Genomic DNA, 19,385 nt, shown 5'->3' on the forward strand with positions numbered 1-19,385 from the left:
ATGCCTGACTGAATATGGCTAAAAGTATGTTTTAGCACATCAAAATAAAGCACTTTAAAAAGCATTAAAATGAGCTGGCCGATTAATAATTCACTCATACCTGTGGTGCACAGGAAGACGACTCCTCGCATTAGGATTCCTCCTTTTTGAAAGGCATGCAATTTGATACAAGCATATTCAGTTCCTTTCCTCCCCTCTGTCAGTCGCTAATCACCAAATAAGTGTGTTTCTGTGTTTTCACAAAGGAAATATGTGCTTGCATATGAAAAATTTACAGCTTCCCAGCAGCTTATTAGAAACGCTTAGTTAAAAATAGCATGTGCATTAGGGAACCAGGTCTGAGGTTCTGTTTGATGTCAGTGAAAAGGTGGGTGGGTAGGCTCGGGTGGTGGGTTCAAGGCTGTGTTGTCAGCGAAAGGTAGACAGCTGTAGTTTAATGGAAGGGTCCCTTTTTGTACTTCAAACTTTTTGTGATTGATGAATACAATGCCCATTCAAAGCGAGCACTGAAAACCTATCTTGTGGGGGGGGGGCGAGGAAGACCTCACAATGCATTTGGTAAACAGAGGAGCACTTGTTTGGGCCTGTGATTGTCTGAAGATGTTTGTACAGTAGATACACAGATGGCGTGTATGTTAGAATATGGTGTACCAGCGTCATGGCCAACCTGTTATTTATCTGAAAGGTGCTCAGTCTCCCACTGTCTGAGGACGAGCTGTTTCTAAGGTCCATCATTAAAACTACTGAAGTATTTCTTCTCATCGCTGTCATGTAGCTGTTGGAACAGAGCACAACATTGTTCCTTTACAAATGACAGTCACTGTCAGACAGACAGCATTAGCGAACACAGAAAAAAGGCTTCCTCCTTTTTAAAGCCACTGTCAATCTTATTTTCTCTTTCTTGTTCCACAGCTCCTCAGTATTCATTAAAATCATTTAGAGGTACATCAGAAGCCTTTGTAAAATGCATATGTATTTGGCATGTCATCTCTTGAAAGACGCCTTCATTATGCCATTGTTTTTTATTTATCTCAACGATAATACACATATGTACATGTACATGCATTCAGACATATGTAAATGTCATATGCTCCCTACCCTGCTGCTGGCAACGTGTGGTAGAACTTTTTGTGATTATACTGTATAATATAATAAGGATATATCCTAATAGAAGAAAATACAAGTTAACAGTAAAAGTAATTATAAGTGGAATACTAAAATCTTAATGTATTTGGACAATGATGTTCATGTTGGCGGTAGCTGCAATTTAATCATCCAGCATGATTAGTAATTCAAAGGGTCATTTTTAATGCTAGGTATAAAATATGCATAAATGGATAGCCACGAGCCTCTTTCCTCACACCTTCTTCACCTAGCTGAGACAGCACTAGCAAAAGGGAAGAGCTTCTGCATAGGAACGGGATCCTCACCTTCATTAAAGCAGGTGGTGTATTTATGCAGCAGCTGAATGTATGGGGATGCAGCAAGGAGAGAGGCAGGAGGGAGGCGAGTACAGGGGAGATGGGAAGGTGAAGAGGAGAGCAGAAAGAGGAGGAAGGAGGGGAATCGTTAATACACCTGCAGACTTGGACACAATGTGATTTGACATATTTAACCTAAATTTATGGGAAAGGTTGTGTTAAAAGATGCAGGCCTCTGTAGGGAGATGGGGAAGAGGGAGAGGCAGAAATAGTCTCTCCATCCTGGGGCTGAGAGGATGGTAGTCCTCTGAAACTGAGCTTGATAAATAATTCTTTTCATACCTCTTTCCTTACATTCAATTTATGGGAGATTGAGTAAGCGGGATGAAAAATTATATTTCAGCCTGGGTCATCTACATTCTGAGACCAGTAGAACCTATGAAGATCAGACAGACTCATGACCAGACAAACACAAATGATGGGAAGGAAACACATAGAGACACACAGCATTTCACTGATATTTGAGATATGTTTTTAATATTTTACTTAAATCCATCTGTTTACTATTTAAAAAGTAAATGAATATGAATATGAACCTGTGTCTGCAAAAATGCAAGATATGTAAAGCTAGTCAGGGTAAGGAGAAATGATTTATATGTATCTCAGGGTTAAGTGCTTCAGTAAAAACTTTTTTATTTATAACCTAAAACTCTTTTTTTTTTTTAGCTGCCCTCATTGTACATCAGTCTAACCGGCGTACAGCTGGTATGCCTGTTTGACTGCAGTGAATCCTTTTTTCTTTTTCTTTTTTTTTTACTTTTTATTATCACCTGCCATGCTGGACTTTGCCTCTGTTAGCTTGGGTTTAAATGTTAGTCTTGTTAAGGTAAAAGTGTGTAGGAGTATTTTGACACAGTTTTGTGGAGCACCAATTAAAGGTGATGTGCAGGTTCCAATTTAGCATTTGATTAGCTTCTGCACATTGTCTTTACACAGCCTGTGTGCAAAGGCAGTGCATATTTTCATGCTTCATTATGTCCAAAAACATTGCTTTTACTTCTCACAAATTAAGCTTGATCTAAAAATCTAAATAGTTGAAATCTACATTTGTTGATAATTAAACCTTCATGCATTTTAGGCTGAATATCCACAGCAGAAGTGTTGTTTTGATTATTGTGGTGAGGCACAAAGGATGAACTTCAGATTTGTAGGAACAATAGGAAAGGTTTGTAATAAGATGGTAATAAATATGTATTATATGTTAAAACTGGACAGTTGTTTAACATGCTCACTCTACTGTACCAGAAACCATCAGACCATCCAAACCTGTGCTGTGTTTCTCTGTCTTCTCTCTCTTTCTGGCTCCTACAGTAGATTTTCACACAGACCAGCTAAAAAATATCTCCAAACTATTTTCAGTTAAGTGTTGACACTAAACCTGTGAAACTATTTAAATGAAGCCTGAGCAGCTGGGTGTGCTTACAGTGTACTCTGTACTACGTGTGTGCCTGTGTGTGTTTTTGGCTCCACATCCAGCTGTGTTATTTGCGTAAATGTGCTTGAGCGTGCACATGTGCACATTCAGGTGGTGCTGTGTGTAGGAGAAGCAGATGCCGTGTTGTACCCAGTAGATGCTGCATTTAGTCTGTATAATGAACATGATGATTAGCATCCCCTAGACGCAGCACTGTGGCATTGCAGTCTGCTCATTTTTTACTGGGCTCTGTATTGTGCCAGTTGCTTCTCAGTTGCTCACTCAGGAGCAGACATACCAAACATTATGAATTGTTCTCCATATAACGGCGCAGATATGTAGATTTAATATTAGCTGTTGCTGAAGTTGAAATTGCATGCTTATGGTTAGTTACAATCAAATTATTCAAGTTTTATGTTATTGTTACTGTGAGCTGGGAGGCATTCTGTGCAGTGGTGATTTGTTATTGCTTTTAAAGCCTAAGTAGTATGAGAAATCAAGAGACAGCAGTGAAAATGTTTACATATTCATATCACGTCCTTTGAGTGCTTGTCATCCCTCAAATTATAATTCCTTTTGTCTTTGAAGATAATAGGCCATAAATTGTCCTTGTTTGTGAGCCAACTCCCTGAAAGCTCAGTGTTTATGGGTTTTACCACAGGGTGTCTAATGGCCAAGCACCAGTGCTGTGTCTCTGAGCGTCCTGTAAAGGTGAACGTCATGTCATCCTATTGCTCACTGGCCTGGAAATTATTAATGCTGCTGCTAATTAATAACTCCTCAATTTCTTCATTTTGGATTTGCCTTTCTTGCAGCCATGTTGTTGCCTGCGTAACTCTCACACTATTCCATTTGCTCTTACAATATACAGTTTTGTGTTTAGTTCTGTGAATGCAGATTTGGACTTCATAAATAATAAGTAGTGATTTCATATGTAGCTTCAATATCAGGTCTTATTTCGAGGTTTCAGTTCTCTTATATTTTCCTTATTAATGCAGAATAATTATGTGTGAAATATAAGATGAAATGGAACACTGCCCTTTATTGCTCTGGGCTCTGACACAGGCTGCAGATTAAAATCCTGGATAGAAATGGGAAAACGAGAAGACAATATTCAGGTATTGTTAGCGTAGCATTAAAAGAGAATGACTTGTAGCACTGGGGGAGTTGAATCATCTCCATATTAATGGCCAACCTGCCGAGGGAATCAGGGTGAGGATTTTCTACGGCTGCGAGAAGTACAGGGGTGTCGCCAGCCCTCAGCAGTGTGAAGGTGAAAGGTTTTTAGGAGCCGGAGATCAGAGGACACACACTTTTCAGAGAGTGTGCTGCTGAGGATCCCTGTGTTTGACTGTGCAGAGGAATTGTGGGTGTGAGCTTGAGTTTAAAGTGATTGGCAGACTGTGGCTGTTCTGGGCAAAGTGACAGTTGAGCTATGCAGCCTTGTTGGCGTGGACGAACTGGATGATAGGTTATGGTTTTTACAACCGGAGGCCCGAAGCTGCCACGGCAAGACAGGAACTGTGGTAATGAGGGGGCAGAGGCTCCGGAGATGATGAGGACCCCATGTCAGTAAGTAGGAGGGGAATTCCCAATCCAAAACACCCGGACTTTTTTCCCATCTTCCACTTCCTTACTTATTGTTTACTGTAACTCAGGTTAGGATATGGATAATCTCTTCCAAGGACTGAGCAGATTAATTGTACTCTTTGTAGATTTGTAGAACAGATGACCTGTTGTGGTTGATTCAGTCTGTGCTGTGTCAGTCGCTCTGTCCGGCAGCCATCTTTTTCTCCCCTTGAGAGCACAACAAGGCTGCGATTGCTCCGAGGACCGCTGCAGTGTGCTGACAGCCCCTTTGCTGTTTGAATAATACAGTCCGCTATGGGAGGTGAGACAAGGTGCCAAAGTCCAATTCACTTACGGGACTCGACAGCACAAAAGCCTCTGGTTTACGGAAAAGGGGCATGAATTAATAATCACCTAATTGACTCTTGGGTTTTTTTTCTCCACTCCTACTCTGCCTTTTGTGCTTTCAAACAATAGCCCACCCTGTGTATCTGTCAGAAAAGGTTTGGTGTCTGAGTCTAATGAACAGGCAGAGGAGGTCAGGGTAACAGACAGTCTCCTGACAGATATTAAGGTCACTGACAGAGGACAGTGGCCTCTGTGGAGGACTACCTGTGAACGGGATGAGCATTGTTAATCCCACCAACCACTGAGGTTTAAATACATAACTGTTGTTGTTTCAGTCACTCAGGATGTTTTGAAAATTCCCACTCTAGTCATACAGCGCTCAGGGAAAATGTCACTTCAAAAGTAACTTGGCCAGAGTGGCTGCAGTATCTTATATTAAAGAGAAAACGGCAGGAAACATCCTTTTTTCCTCTCCTTTTGTCAAAATATATCTTCACTACTTCTCCATGATCAGATTTTTTGTGTGCACTCTCAATTGTCCCCACCTGTAGAACATCAGAAAGAAAAACACAACTTCACCTCTAATTGCTGTCAGCTGGTTTTGACATCCATAGCATATCTCAGCAGGGGGCCCTCTCTGTTCTTTCCTGACAGTACATTGTTCCTGGAAGGCTCCATCAGGATCCAATGTTTTGGTCATTGTTTCTGATCACCTGTTAATATCACGGATCCATGCCCCTTATGTGTGCGTGTCTGTGCTCCAACACCAGTGTCCAATCAGCCGTGTTAGATTGTACATAACGACAACAACAACAACAAAAAGTTTTTAATCTCTGTTTCATTCCCAGCTTTTCAATGTTCCGCTCATTTTTTTCATCACCCCTGACAAAGTAAAACAGGATACAGTAGTTGGATGTTAGTCACAGTGCCGGTGATGGTGTCAGGGTGTAGGATTCTCAAGAGGCTGCGATTGATCAGATTTATGGAGTCCTAATTGGCCGTGACGAGAGAGACTACGTCTGAGTAAGCCTCCCCGGCCCTCCATCTGTCCCTCTCTCTCTCTCACTTTCTCTCTCTCACACACACAAACATAAAACGCCCTAAGCTCCAAAGCTGTGTTGGGCCCTTGTACAGCAGCTCTCCAGTGCCTGGGCATAAACAGCCACTTGTTTCACCTCTCTGGTGCTAATTGAGTAATTGTGGAAGTGGAATATACTTATAATCAATTATGTTTATCCTCTTAATCATGAGGCTGAGAGGATACTTGTGTCTACTTAGTCCATGCTTACTTAATGTACTGTATGTATGCGTTTTATAACTGTGGCACAAGCTGCTGCATTACCTGCTCTGTCTTATATTTCACAGGAAAGATGAAAGAATTCATTTTTACACTTTAAATATATATGTTTTATTCTTAAGAGAAGTTCTATTTGTTTCTTTCCTTCCATACACAAATTCATCACAGCGGAGATTTTTATTTTCTTTCCAAAGAAAAGCAGGTTCTTAAAAATGTGACATTCTTCTGATTCGAACAGTTTGAACAGATTCTGTTTAGGCCACTGTTTGGCTGCTTTGTTCTCCTCTGTCCTCGCCCTCTGACCCAGACAACAGTTTTCCTCCTCTGTCTCTTAGCTAAGAAATCAAATATGAGCTGCTGAAGCAATGCATTGTTAAGGAAAAGGTGGAATTAGGACCCAAAAACCTGTGAATGCATATTTGGATGGTTTTCATCTGTTGTGTGATGAAGCAGACATCTGACCACAGATGACCATTTTCCTCAGGAGATGAGTTCAGGGGGAAGTAGGAGTGGACTGAAGTGGAATTGAGGAGGAGGAATTGTTGAGGACAGTGCCATGACTGAGAGGTTAATGTCAGGGAATGGGAGGTTCCTTTTGTTTAACATTCCCTTTGTTTATTGGCGGATGTGTTTAATAGGATTGACTGTGACTGGACCCTAATAGGGCCTCCCCGGCTGATCCTGGTGTCTCTGGGAGATCTCGCAGGCTGCTCTGTCCAAAGCCGGGTCCCCCACTGGGTAATCAGCTCAACTGCCCTCGTCCTGATTGGAGCTGACATTTTAATGTCTGGAGCAGGAGCGTGGTCAGCCCCGCTTAACCTGACCCTCCACCCCCCACCAAACCACCCCTCCATACCAGTGCCCTCTGTTCTCAATTTGCCCTTCCTGGACTGTACAAATCAGGCCAAATTTAACTCTTTATGGGCTTGTTAGGGGTTGGAGAGACACCTCCTTAAGTTTCACAGGGAATTCTTTCCACTGGTGACAAAGCATGGGGATACTGCAGCTCCCCCATGCTGGCTCCATCTGGATTCAGCTCCTCTGTGACCCTGTGTTTAACAGAGTGCTCAGCTGTGATGGCCTTGTGTGACACCTAGTCTCTTTTTTCTTTAGAAAGTGAAGTAGTTTTAAATTGGTTGACAGGGGCTCTTGCATGAGGGATTGCTCTGCAGATATGGAGAGAAAAAGACATGCTATTTTGTTAATAAGAGTTCTGTTCGCTTTAAATGGATTAGGTGTGTGATTTGATGTGTTAACTAGTGAAACACTTGAAGTAACTACACAGAATGGAAATCTTTTGAAAGACTGGCAGCCACCCGAAAGTGACTGTAGCCCTTTTTCACATTTCCACAGACTGAGCACCAAAACATGTCTTTGTCCTGTCAGTATGCTGGGGTATGACTAATCATCAGTCTGATGCCATCTTTGAGCCCAGTGGCATGTTTTTATGTCTTGAAAATCACCGAGTTAAATGAAAGCTTGTTGTCGTTTGCAACCTAGATTTGAGGAAATATTGAGATTTGCTCATGGGTTGAAAGGAAGGTTTTCTAATCTCACTGTCCTATTTTTCTCTTTGTCACAGTCCACTTGCAAAGAACTACAACACACTGGGGAGGGCTTAGCTGGTTACAGAAATGCAGGTCAAACAGGGAATTTCTCTGGCATTTACTTGCTTATGGAAACAAAGAGCTGAGGAATTTCACCAAGCCGGGTTAAACTGTAGACAGTGTTTGATAAAAAACAGCACACGATCCCTTAAAATTGCCAGATCACTCTTCTTAAATACAAATTGTGGTGAGGCAGAACTGTGACTCTTGGTCACGTATCAAAAAATCTTCTTGCTGTTGATCTTCTCTGTGACAAGGACGAGATGTGGCTAAAAACAGACGACGTAGTTGAAGAGCTTTTTGTCGAAGAATTAGCTTTGTTGTTAAATTTGTTCCTTAATATGATTATATTTCAATCAGAATCATTTTAATAGAACAGCAGAGTTTTGTCACTATTCAAATTACTATAGACTATAGCCTGAAAATACTGTAATCAGCTGACATTTGTGAGTCGCATTTATGTGAAACATGAAGACCCGTAACTTACACTAACAGATGAGGTGTATCTCAGGAAAAGTAATTACAGGAACAAGTTGTGTTTCTCTTTACCATCCTTACTGTATGATAAGGTTGGAAGATGTTTGTGTACCTTGTCTCAAGTTTAGAAACTCATGTGGACTGAAAACATGTGGTGGTGTGAAACCTAAAGCTGCACCCTGTGGCAAACTAATATTTTTATTAGCTGTTTATGCTGTCGAATGATATCCTGACAAGCCAACACTGAAAGAGACAGCCCATCAGAGCGAGTTGGCTGTGCAGCAGCATGGGAAGACAAGTGAAAAGTGTGCAGTATTTTTTTATGGGGAGACATGAGATGAATAACAACACTTCTCTCTGCCCAATTCCCATTAAATGCAGTTATATCACATTTAAGAAAGACATTCCAAAGCCCTTTATCCACAGTGTTATTGACTGACCTGCTCCCAGGCTGCCAAGTCCTCATGTTGTCTTGACATGTCTGCTCTCTCCTCTTTATCCCCTCCCTGTGTTCAGCATTGTCCGGCCACTTGGAACGGCACCAGTCAGATTCCCCGATCCCCTCCAAAAGACCCTCTTCGCGGTCAGAGACCTCCGAGAGCCCACTCTCCTCGAAGCGTCCCAGGACAGCTGAGAAGAGTGCTGCGGAGCAGGTGAGTTACAAACCAGTGAATTTAGTTAACATCGATGCCTTCAGATGTTCATGAAACTCTCATCAAGCTCTTTGAATTAGGGGATTCTCGCTAAAGGTTATCTCACCCTCAATTACCAAGCCCTCATTATCAACCTAAAACTTACACATCAATTAAAAAACGAAATGTAAAAAAATACTTCTGATAATTTTCAGTTATTTAGTTAGTTATCGCTGGCTCTTTTTATATTATGCAGGATTTTTTTTTTTTTTTTCAAATCTGCTCAGAATTATCTTAGCCTTTCTGCTGCAGTTGCACTGCTAATTGTGTATAAGGTGGAAAATCAATATAGTATTTGACAGATGAGAGCACTTTGAAGTGGTTGCCAAGACTCAGTGATGCTCAGTATTACACACTTGTCTGCGATCAGAGGGACCTGCCTGCTTGAGGGAAGGGGGCCCAACACTTGCCCCTGATCTACAGCTCCTCTTCAGGCAGGCCCACTGTGCCCACCACACTCACTTGACCCCATTAACCCTCTGTAAATCTGCCCCCCTCCCTTTCTCTGTTTCTGTCTCCACCTTCCCCCAGATGTACCAGTGTCCCTACTGCAAGTTCACCAACACAGACCTGAATCGTCTCAGAATGCACGTGATGACGCAGCACTCTGTCCAGCCCATGTTACGCTGCCCGCTATGCCAGGACATGCTCAACAACAAGATCCACCTGCAGTTCCACCTCACACACCTCCACAGTGTGGCACCCGACTGTGTTGATAAGCTGATCGCCACAGTAAGTCTTGTGTTGTGTGTATTTTGCATGTGATTGGATACAGGGTAATGTGCCTTTGTTTTATCAGATTGGTGTTTTTTAGCTTGACATGAATTACAAATCTAGTCCCATAGAAAGTGAAATATCTACTTTAGGTGATGCATCATGCAAAGTTTATGAGTCAGGGAATACTGTGGATGAAAAGCACAACAGAATAACACATGGATGCTCTTGCCTCCTTGTATTGGTAAACTGTAATTAAAAGTATTATTAATATTGCTACTTACACACATTATGGCCTGTCAGATTGCAGGCAGTGGGTCAGGCCAAGGACCAGTGTAAGGATTCAGCAAAGATGAGTCACTCGCTCTTAATCAGTCCCTCACCCTGAAGTGGCTGCCTTTAGCCTTGAGGACAATTGTCATTCCTGTCTTTGCTCCTCCAAACTGCCAACATTCAGCCCTTTATCAAACACAAAGAATGCTGTTAATTGTAAAATGGCTGCAGGCAATCCCATTGGCTCGTTGGAAATGAGTGGGCCTTTTTAAGATGCATATTTTGCTTTTTCATTGTCTTAATGTGCCCATCATCAGAGAACCTTTTTCAGCTCTCCTCTAATCACAGTCATGTGGGGAGGGGAACTCATAATCTGTTTTGTATTTTTTAATGATTTCAAGATGAGCAGGTCTCTTTGCTCCCAGTTCATTTATTACTACACTGACATTTTTGCCATGTCTATGATCACCTGTGTGCTAGTCAAAACAAAGCCTTTTATTATGAATATATTAAGATAATTGTGACACAGATTAATCAGAATTTAATGAACAGTTTCACCACTGCGTGAAATTCAAGTACAAGCAGTAGAAAAGCTTGTACTCTATGAATCAGCCTAAAATAAAGCTGCATATGAAAAGGAAATGAGATGCAGAATTTGTGGTGGTCATGTGATCGTTGACTCTCAAGTCCTGAAGTTAGATTTACACCAGCTGCAATGCACTGGTGAACCCCTATCTGCCATGAGAGAATACTTTCCTGGCTTCCTTTAATGCTCATCAAGGGGAAATAAAATTTTATTTGCCCTGTTTTCTTGTAAATCACTGAGCAAATCTTTGTTCTGTTCTATGCTGTGAAGCTAAATAGCTTGCTGGACAATCACCGAATAACACATTACTCTGTCTGCTGCCTAGCCATCTTCATCCCCCATCTAGAAAGTAAATGGCAAGCACATTAGTATGGTAGACGGCAATATTTATTTCTTTTATAGGAGGTAGTAATGTAGTGAACCTCTACAAGAGAACCGTGATAGAACAGAGGTAATATAACACACATTAAAGCCAGCACCTTTTTATAACTGGTGAATGCAGATGGAAAGGTACTTTATCCTTTTCACATGTCTAAGGAGAGGAGCCTAATTAATTCTGAAACAGGTGACTTTTATTTCTTGCCAAGTATGCATAATGATGCGTTCACTCTCCACTCTTCATCCACCTATTGTCTTTTCACTCCCTCCTCCCCACCCATGTCTCCTATGTCTTCTTGTATCATATAGTGCAGTACACAAGCATACACACACACACACACATATGTCTATATATATAGTGTGCACACACTCCCCCTACCTCCCTCGCTCACTCTATGTCTCATTTGCTGTCTGTATAAGATAGGGGTAATGAAAATAATTGTGCTTCATTAATTCTGAGTCTGGCTGGATGATAGCCATTTTGAACTATGTTTGCCAATTAGGCGGTCCAAATTAAAAGTGACCTTGGGATACTCTGCTCTTTCCTCTAATCGTCTAATGAAGCAGTTGTCTAGAAACAGTCCACTTTGTAATGTAAATCATTGCCTTTTTTTTTGTGACTTTCTGTACTGGTTGCATTAATTTTCCACTTTTCGTTTTGAAGAAATAGAGAGGCAACAGAAACACAGAGAGGGTTGGATGTTTTCTGGTAAACTTTTTTTACTCTGTGATGGACAGTGTTAACTGTTCTCCTTAACCTTGAAACCTGTGTTGCTTGAAGATGATTCTGCTCCATTTGGATCTGGCTTATTGGCTATATGACAAGCTACAATATGTTCAGCTGTGTTCTCAGTCTATCTATTAGGGGAGTAATTACACAGCATATGGTACATATGGTAGATTAACCAAAGCATCAGGCACACACATCTGCCAAAGCACTTTTCAATACGAGTTCCATCAGACATTCATGTCAGTAAAAGAAACGTTACTATTGATCCACAGCTACTGATAAAATGTTAATGCTAAAATTTCTGATCATTTAAAACTGATTATGCATTGTGTATACAGTAACTATTATAAACTTGGTGTCTTTTGTTTGAATTTCCCTTTATCAGAGAATTACAGTGTAGATGGAGAGGAAGTATGGAGATAGAGCATGGGGAAGGCAGAGTAAAGACATTTGATAAAGGTCCCTGTCCAGAATCGAACCAGGGGCTTCACAGTTACAGGGGAAGTGCCTTAGACCATAAACCCACTGGGATGCACTCTTTAAGATTTTTACCCCTTTGTCTCCCTCATTTGAGACATCTTTATTTGATATGAAAGGACTACCAAAAAGTCTTTAAGCTGAGAGTGAAAGGTGGAGTGTCTTAAAAGTGTCAAAACTAAGTTAAAATCAAGGTTCAGCGGGCAAACAGAAAAGAAGAGAGGAGAGCTCTGGTGCAGAGTTGAGAATTAAAATGCACCATGTAGAGTGAGGCTGATTACTCTGTTTGTGCAGTTAATTAAAGGAAGGTGAAAAAGACACGGCCTCATCCTCCAAACTTACCAAATCGCAGCTCACGGTTTTTGTTAAATAGGGATCTGTTAATGAGGGATTTTGATGAATTATTAGGTTTTGGGGTTAAAAGGAGGATATAAGAATAGGAGCAGGTGGCTGCTGTCATTCACACATGATTGACTTCAGCCTTTTGAGAGCACAAAGAACCTCTGTACTCCTTCAATCAATACTTATGTGTCCTTGAAAGGTTTAAATTAGAACAGTAAAAAGAAGAAAACATTTGAAATGCGTACATTTTTCTTTTAATTGCACTGTTTTATTAAGGAGAACACTGTCTTATTTAGCAATTCATCTCAAATGGAATTATTTTTCATTTAATTGACACAACTATAGTGAAAATTCTGCAGCAAGCTTTAACAGTATAAGATGTCTGGATGTATACCTGCCTTTCCTCCTTCACTACAGTAGTCATTTTTCAAGAGTTTTTTCATTAGTCGCGTTTTATTAGTCCTCCCTAATAAAGCTTTCAGCTGCATGAGATACCGTATGACATGAGGTCCATCATCCTAATTGGCTGCAGCAGAACTTAAATAGGCCCATGACACAATACAAGGCTGTGAAACTTTACATTCTGTGAATGGTCATGTAAATAGTATAGTTATGATTGTTTGTATGCACATGTACATGCATACAAATGTGTGAGATTTTCAGCATTGACTCTTGTTTTTTTTTTTTTTTTTAATATTTAGTATCAGTGATCCTTCATGTACAAATGTCATAATTACAGTATACATCATCGATCTGTCTAACTTCTTACTTTGTGCATCCTTTTGCTTGCATCAATAATTTCCCTTGAAGCATTATAACTAACAACGTTGTCAGTCAGTAAGATGATTAACACTAGAATTCCTTTGTGCTTTGTTTTTCCAGGTGACAGCAACTGAAGTACTGCCAGCAAGCATGTTCATACCTGTACCTAGTCCAGACAGAGAGTCCCAGGGCACCCCTCACGCCACAGCCAATTCTAACTCTGAAGATACAAAGAAGCAAGCTGGTTAGTATCTGACTGGAATTTGGGGTTAAATTTGGAGAATCTTGCTGAAAATTTCTTAAAACATCAGTCAGTTCCAGTAGTGTCACCTCTGTGGTCTGTGATGAACATTTTATCACCCTGGGTAATCATGGCTGGACTAAATTTTATCATTTTATCACTAGAGTTAGTAGTTGTTGTATTTCTTTATGCTAAGGCCTTCACTCACAGCAGAAATGTGAATGATGGTTGGTATCTACTTGCCATGTAATTAGTCAATTACTACCACAGTGTATGCTTTAATGTCCTTCACAGGCATTACTGTTGAAAAATATTACTTTGCAAACGTAGGCTCTGAATGAATTTCTTTTGGTTGATTTATTTACAGATGCATCAGATGCTGATCCAGAAAAGGGGGTGTCACTCCCGACAGAAATAGCTGAAGCTCGCAAGTCACCTCTGGAAGATCAACAGTCAGAGAGGGATGATGCCACAGGATTCCTGTGCTGGAAGAAAGGCTGTAATCAAGTGTTCAAGTCCTCCAACTCCCTCCAGATGCACTTCAATGAAGTTCACAACAAAAGGCCTCAGCTGCCTGTTTCAGATCGCCATGTCTACAAGTACCGATGTAACCAGTGCAGCCTGGCCTTCAAGACTGTGGAGAAACTACAGCTCCATTCACAGTACCATGTGATCAGAGCAGCTACCATGTGCTGCCTTTGCCAGCGAAGCTTCAGAACACTGCAGGCCCTGAAGAAACATTTGGAAACCAGCCACCTGGAGCTGAGTGAAGCTGATATCCAGCAGCTTTATGGAGGCTTACTGATGAATGGTGACATTATGGCAATGGGTGATCCATCCCTTGGTGAAGAGCATGGAAGTCTGGGAGAAGATGACAAAGAGGGAGATGAAAGTGATCCAGAGGAAAAACAAAGTCCAACAGGCAGTGACTCTGGCTCACTGCAAGAAGATTCTGGATCGGAACCTAAACGTGCTCTGCCATTCAGAAAGGGCCCCAATTTTACCATGGAGAAGTTCTTGGATCCATCTCGTCCCTTCAAGTGCACTGTATGCAAAGAGTCTTTTACACAGAAGAACATTCTTCTGGTTCACTATAACTCAGTCTCCCACCTACACAAGGTGAAGAGGGCTCTTCAGGAGTCCACTACTGGTCAGCCTGAGCCTACCAGCAGCCCTGACAACAAGCCATTCAAATGCAGCACTTGTAACGTGGCATACAGCCAGAGTTCCACTCTGGAGATCCACATGCGCTCTGTCCTTCACCAGACCAAAGCTAGGGCAGCCAAACTTGAAGCAGCGGGAGGGATCACTAGCTCTGCAAGTGCTCCTGGATTAAGTGGCGGAGTCAGCACTACAACATCTAGTCCAAGCCCAGCGACTAACTCTACTACTAGCTCAACCAATCACAGCTCTTCTGGGTCTCAGACAACTCAGAGTATTCTTGGAGGAAACCACATGAGCCAGAGTCATTGCGTTGAAAGCCTGGGCAATTCTTCAGTGAGCTGCCGTTCGTCACCATCTGAGAACCACGAGGTGAAAAAGACTAAATTTACAGACATGCTGTCAGCTAGGGGGCAACATCAACAACAGCTTCAGCAGCAGCAGCAGCAGTTGGCTCAGGCTCAAGCCCAAGCTCAAGCTCAGCTTCAGCAAGAGATCCAGCAGCAGGCTGCTCTTTTACAATCACAGCTATTCAACCCAGCACTTCTGCAGCACTTCCCAATGACAACTGATGCACTTCTCCCCCTGCAACAGCAGCAGTTGCTATTCCCCTTCTACATCCCTGGAGCAGAATTTCAGCTGAACCCAGAGATCAACATCAGTAACTCAGCACTTGGCCTCGCAGGATCCTCCACCTCCTCACTGCTGGAGGATCTAAAAAACTCAGCTCAGCAGGCCCAGCAGAGTTGCTTACAGCAGCAGTTGATGCACCACCATCTTCAGCAGCAACATCAACAACAGCAACAGCAGCAGCAACAACAGCAGCAGCAACAACAGCAGCAGCAGCAATCTCACTCACAGGGTCAGGGTCAGATGGCATTGCTGCAGCAGAGTGCATCTCTCCTCCAGCAAGTGGAAAAAAAGCAGAAACCCCCCTCCTCTCAGAATGAGAAAGACCGAGAAATACAAAGAGAGAAAGACACAACTGAAAAAAATGAGGAATATGTTAACAAAGATTCCACAGACAGCAAGCCAAAAGAAAAGAAAGACATTCAGCACATTTCAATTAACATAAACCATGATACTGGACTGCCTCCACCAAGGATCGCTTCAGATGCTCGAGGAAATGCAACTAAAGCCCTGCTGGAAAATTTTGGGTTTGAGTTAGTAATTCAGTACAATGAAAATAAACAGAAGGCTCAGAAAAAGGCAGCTGGACCTACAGGATCAAGTGGTCCAGGTGGGATAACAAGAGTGGTGGACCCCATTGAGGGATTAGAGAAACTGGAATGTGAAGCCTGTGGCAAGCTGTTTTCAAACATACTGATTCTAAAGAGTCACCAGGAGCATATCCACCAGGCTTTCTTTCCATTTCGATCCCTTGAGAGGTTTGCCAAGGAATACAGAGAGCATTATGATAAACTCTATCCACTGAGACCCTCTACACCAGAGGCTGCTCCTGCTCCTCCACCACCTCCTCCTCCACCTCCACCTCCTCCTCCGCCCCAAAGAGCTCCCACACCAAATATTCCTGTCTCCGCTGCCTCACTCACACCTCCAACTGTACCTGCCCCACAGCCGCCAGTTCCAATGGCACAAATCCCCATGCCAATGGATTTGCCCCTCTTCTCGCCGCTCATGATGCAGCCTATGTCTCTCCAGTCTTTGCCCACTCAGTTGCCTCCCCAGTTGCCATCTGTGGAGCCAAGCCTGGCCTCAGACCTGGCCCAGCTCTATCAACAACAGCTTACACCAGCCATGCTACAGCAGCAGCAGAACAAGAGGCCACGGACACGCATCACAGATGACCAGCTTAGGGTCCTGCGGCAGTACTTTGATATCAACAATTCACCAAATGAGGAACAGATTAAAGAGATGGCAGACAAGTCAGGGCTGCCACAAAAAGTCATAAAGCACTGGTTCAGAAACACGCTGTTTAAAGAGCGGCAGCGCAACAAAGACTCACCGTACAATTTCAATAATCCACCAACAACAACTCTAGAGGACACAAAAATTGACTCTAAACCTCCCTCCCCTGAACCTCAGAAACAAGAATTTTATGGAAGTAAAAGATCATCCAGGACTAGGTTTACTGACTACCAGCTAAGAGTACTACAAGACTTCTTTGATGCCAATGCTTATCCTAAAGATGATGAATTTGAACAGCTCTCCAACCTTCTGAGCCTTCCTACTCGTGTTATTGTTGTGTGGTTCCAAAACGCTCGCCAGAAGGCCAGGAAGAATTATGAAAATCAGGGTGAAGGTGGAAAAGATGGTGAAAGACGAGAATTGTCAAATGACCGCTATATCCGCACCTCAAACCTGAACTACCAGTGCAAGAAATGCAGTCTGGTTTTCCAGCGCATATTTGATCTAATAAAACACCAAAAGAAGCTGTGTTACAAAGATGAAGACGAGGACGGACAGTATGACAGCCAAAATGAGGATTCACTGGATCTTTCTCATGAATGTTACACTCCCTCTGGGTCTTCCTGTCACACCCCAATGCCCTCCTCTTCGAGTCTCTGCCCACTTCCACCCTCCACTTCAGCATTCTCACACCTCCCATCTGCTGAGAAAGAGGAGGCATCACCAGCATCCACCTCAACCCTCTATGAGGAGAAGCCCAAGCAGTTACCAGAAATTTCGGCTGATCCACGAGAAAACCAAACCTCTATTAAGCAGGAAATTGTGCATCCACCCCAGTCTGAGGCACAACACCACAGGCCTCAGAGAGAAGAGAAAATTCAGACCATTTCAAAGTCTATCAAACATTCATCTCCTTCCTTCTCTCAGCAACAACAACAGTGTGGCCCCTCAGCCTCTCAGACAAGCCAAGCCTCATCGCAAAGCTCCCACATGGGCCTAAACCCACACCTGACCTCTGCCACACAACAACTGGCCCAACAGATGATCCCGTACCAGTGTGAGCAGTGCAAGATTGGTTTCCCCTCCTTTGAGCACTGGCAGGAACACCAGCAATTACACTTCCTTTCTGTGCAAAATCAATTCATCCACCCTCAATTCCTCGACCGTCCAATTGACATGCCTTTCATGCTATTTGATCCCAGCAATCCTCTCCTGGCAAGTCAGCTTCTTTCTGGGGCAATGCCACAGATCCCCAGCAGCTCTGCCACCTCTCCATCCACCCCCACCTCCACCATGAACTCCCTGAAAAGGAAGTTGGAGGAGAAAGCTGGCACTAGCCCGGGAGAGAACGACAGCACAAACAGTGGAGAGGAGCCACAGAGAGACAAGCGGCTCAGAACCACCATCACACCTGAGCAGCTAGAGATCCTCTATCAGAAGTATTTATTAGATTCAAATCCTACACGTAAAATGCTTGACCACATTGCTCATGAGGTTGGATTAAAAAAGAGAGTAGTGCAAGTCTGGTTCCAGAACACCAGAGCTAGAGAGAGAAAAGGCCAGTTCAGGGCAGTAGGGCCAGCTCAAGCTCATCGAAGGTGCCCCTTCTGTCGGGCTCTTTTTAAAGCAAAAACTGCCCTCGAGGCACACATTCGCTCTCGCCACTGGCATGAAGCCAAACGTGCTGGATATAATTTAACTCTCACTGGTATGTTACCCGAACAGGAGGGAATACAAATAAAAATGGATTCTCTAGAGACATCAAGTTACTCGCAACTGGTCCAGACAAACAGTGATGGACAAAGCTCCTCCATGTCACCAGTGAACAAAGGCATGGATTTGTCTCCAAGGGCTTTACTGAGCCCTTCATCCATTAAAGTTGAGGGAATGGAAGATTTCGAGAGCGCAACCATGTCCTCTGTAAACCTCAACTTTGATCAGAGCAAACTGGATAATGACGACTGCTCTTCTGTAAATACAGCCATCACAGACACAACCACAGGTGATGAGGCCAATGCTGACAATGACAGTGCTGATGCAAAGCACAGCCAGAATAGTGGTGATTACCTGCCTAAGTCTGGAGGCTCAGCCCCCATCCTTGAAAATGACGACCAGATGTCCTCAGGGCTTGTAAGCCCTGCAACAAGCTATTACGCTAAGGACTATGAAAATGAAAATATGATTGACCACAGTGAGACATCCAGCCTGGCTGACCCCTGCTCACCAAGTCCTGGAGCCTCAGGTAGCAGGAGCATCGACAGTGGAGATCGACCTGGTCAAAAGCGCTTTCGAACCCAGATGACTAACCTCCAGCTCAAAGTGTTGAAATCCTGTTTTAACGACTACAGGACTCCCACTATGCTGGAATGTGAAGTACTTGGCAATGAAATTGGACTTCCAAAGAGAGTGGTTCAGGTGTGGTTTCAAAATGCTCGTGCCAAGGAGAAAAAGGCAAAGCTCAACATGGCCAAGCACTTCGGAATAAATCAGACATCCTACGAGGGGCCGAAGACTGAATGCACTTTGTGTGGTGTCAAGTACAGTGCTCGCCTCTCTGTTCGTGATCACATTTTCTCCCAGCAACACATCTCTAAGGTGAAGGATACCATTGGCAGCCAGATCGATAAGGAAAAAGAATACTTTGACCCAGCCACTGTCCGCCAACTTATGGCCCAGCAAGAGATGGATCGCATTAAGAAGGCCAATGAAGTTTTAGGACTGGCACAGCAGCAGGCCATGCAGCAACAGGGGATGTTCGATAACCCTGCAATGCAGGCTCTGAATCTCCAGTCAGCCTATCCAAATCTGCAAGGCATCCCACCTGTCCTTTTGCCAGGGGTTGGCAGCCCCTCTCTTTCCAGCTTTAACTCATCTAATTCAGGTACGTCATCATTTGGCATTCATTTACTGATGTGCAGCTAAAATTTGAGGTGCAGAGCTGCAGATGGGTCTTTTCAACAGAAAAGA

The 19,385-nt window shown here is 43.0% G+C and overlaps 1 protein-coding gene across 3 annotated transcripts in view; it reads left to right on the forward strand.

The window, feature by feature from the left end:
* Positions 1 to 19,385, forward strand: part of zfhx3b (zinc finger homeobox 3b) — a 191,390-nt gene that overhangs the window by 164,993 nt on the left and 7,012 nt on the right. For all 3 annotated transcript variants that reach the window (XM_018683250.2, XM_018683249.2, XM_018683254.2), the window contains 4 exons: positions 8,710 to 8,846; positions 9,417 to 9,617; positions 13,268 to 13,391; positions 13,756 to 19,299. In XM_018683250.2, the coding sequence (XP_018538766.1) occupies positions 8,710 to 8,846; positions 9,417 to 9,617; positions 13,268 to 13,391; positions 13,756 to 19,299 (6,006 nt within the window). The remainder of the gene's footprint in view (positions 1 to 8,709; positions 8,847 to 9,416; positions 9,618 to 13,267; positions 13,392 to 13,755; positions 19,300 to 19,385) is intronic.

This window comes from Lates calcarifer, linkage group LG2 (genome assembly GCF_001640805.2).
Source record: "Lates calcarifer isolate ASB-BC8 linkage group LG2, TLL_Latcal_v3, whole genome shotgun sequence".
Taxonomy (NCBI): domain Eukaryota; kingdom Metazoa; phylum Chordata; class Actinopteri; family Centropomidae; genus Lates; species Lates calcarifer.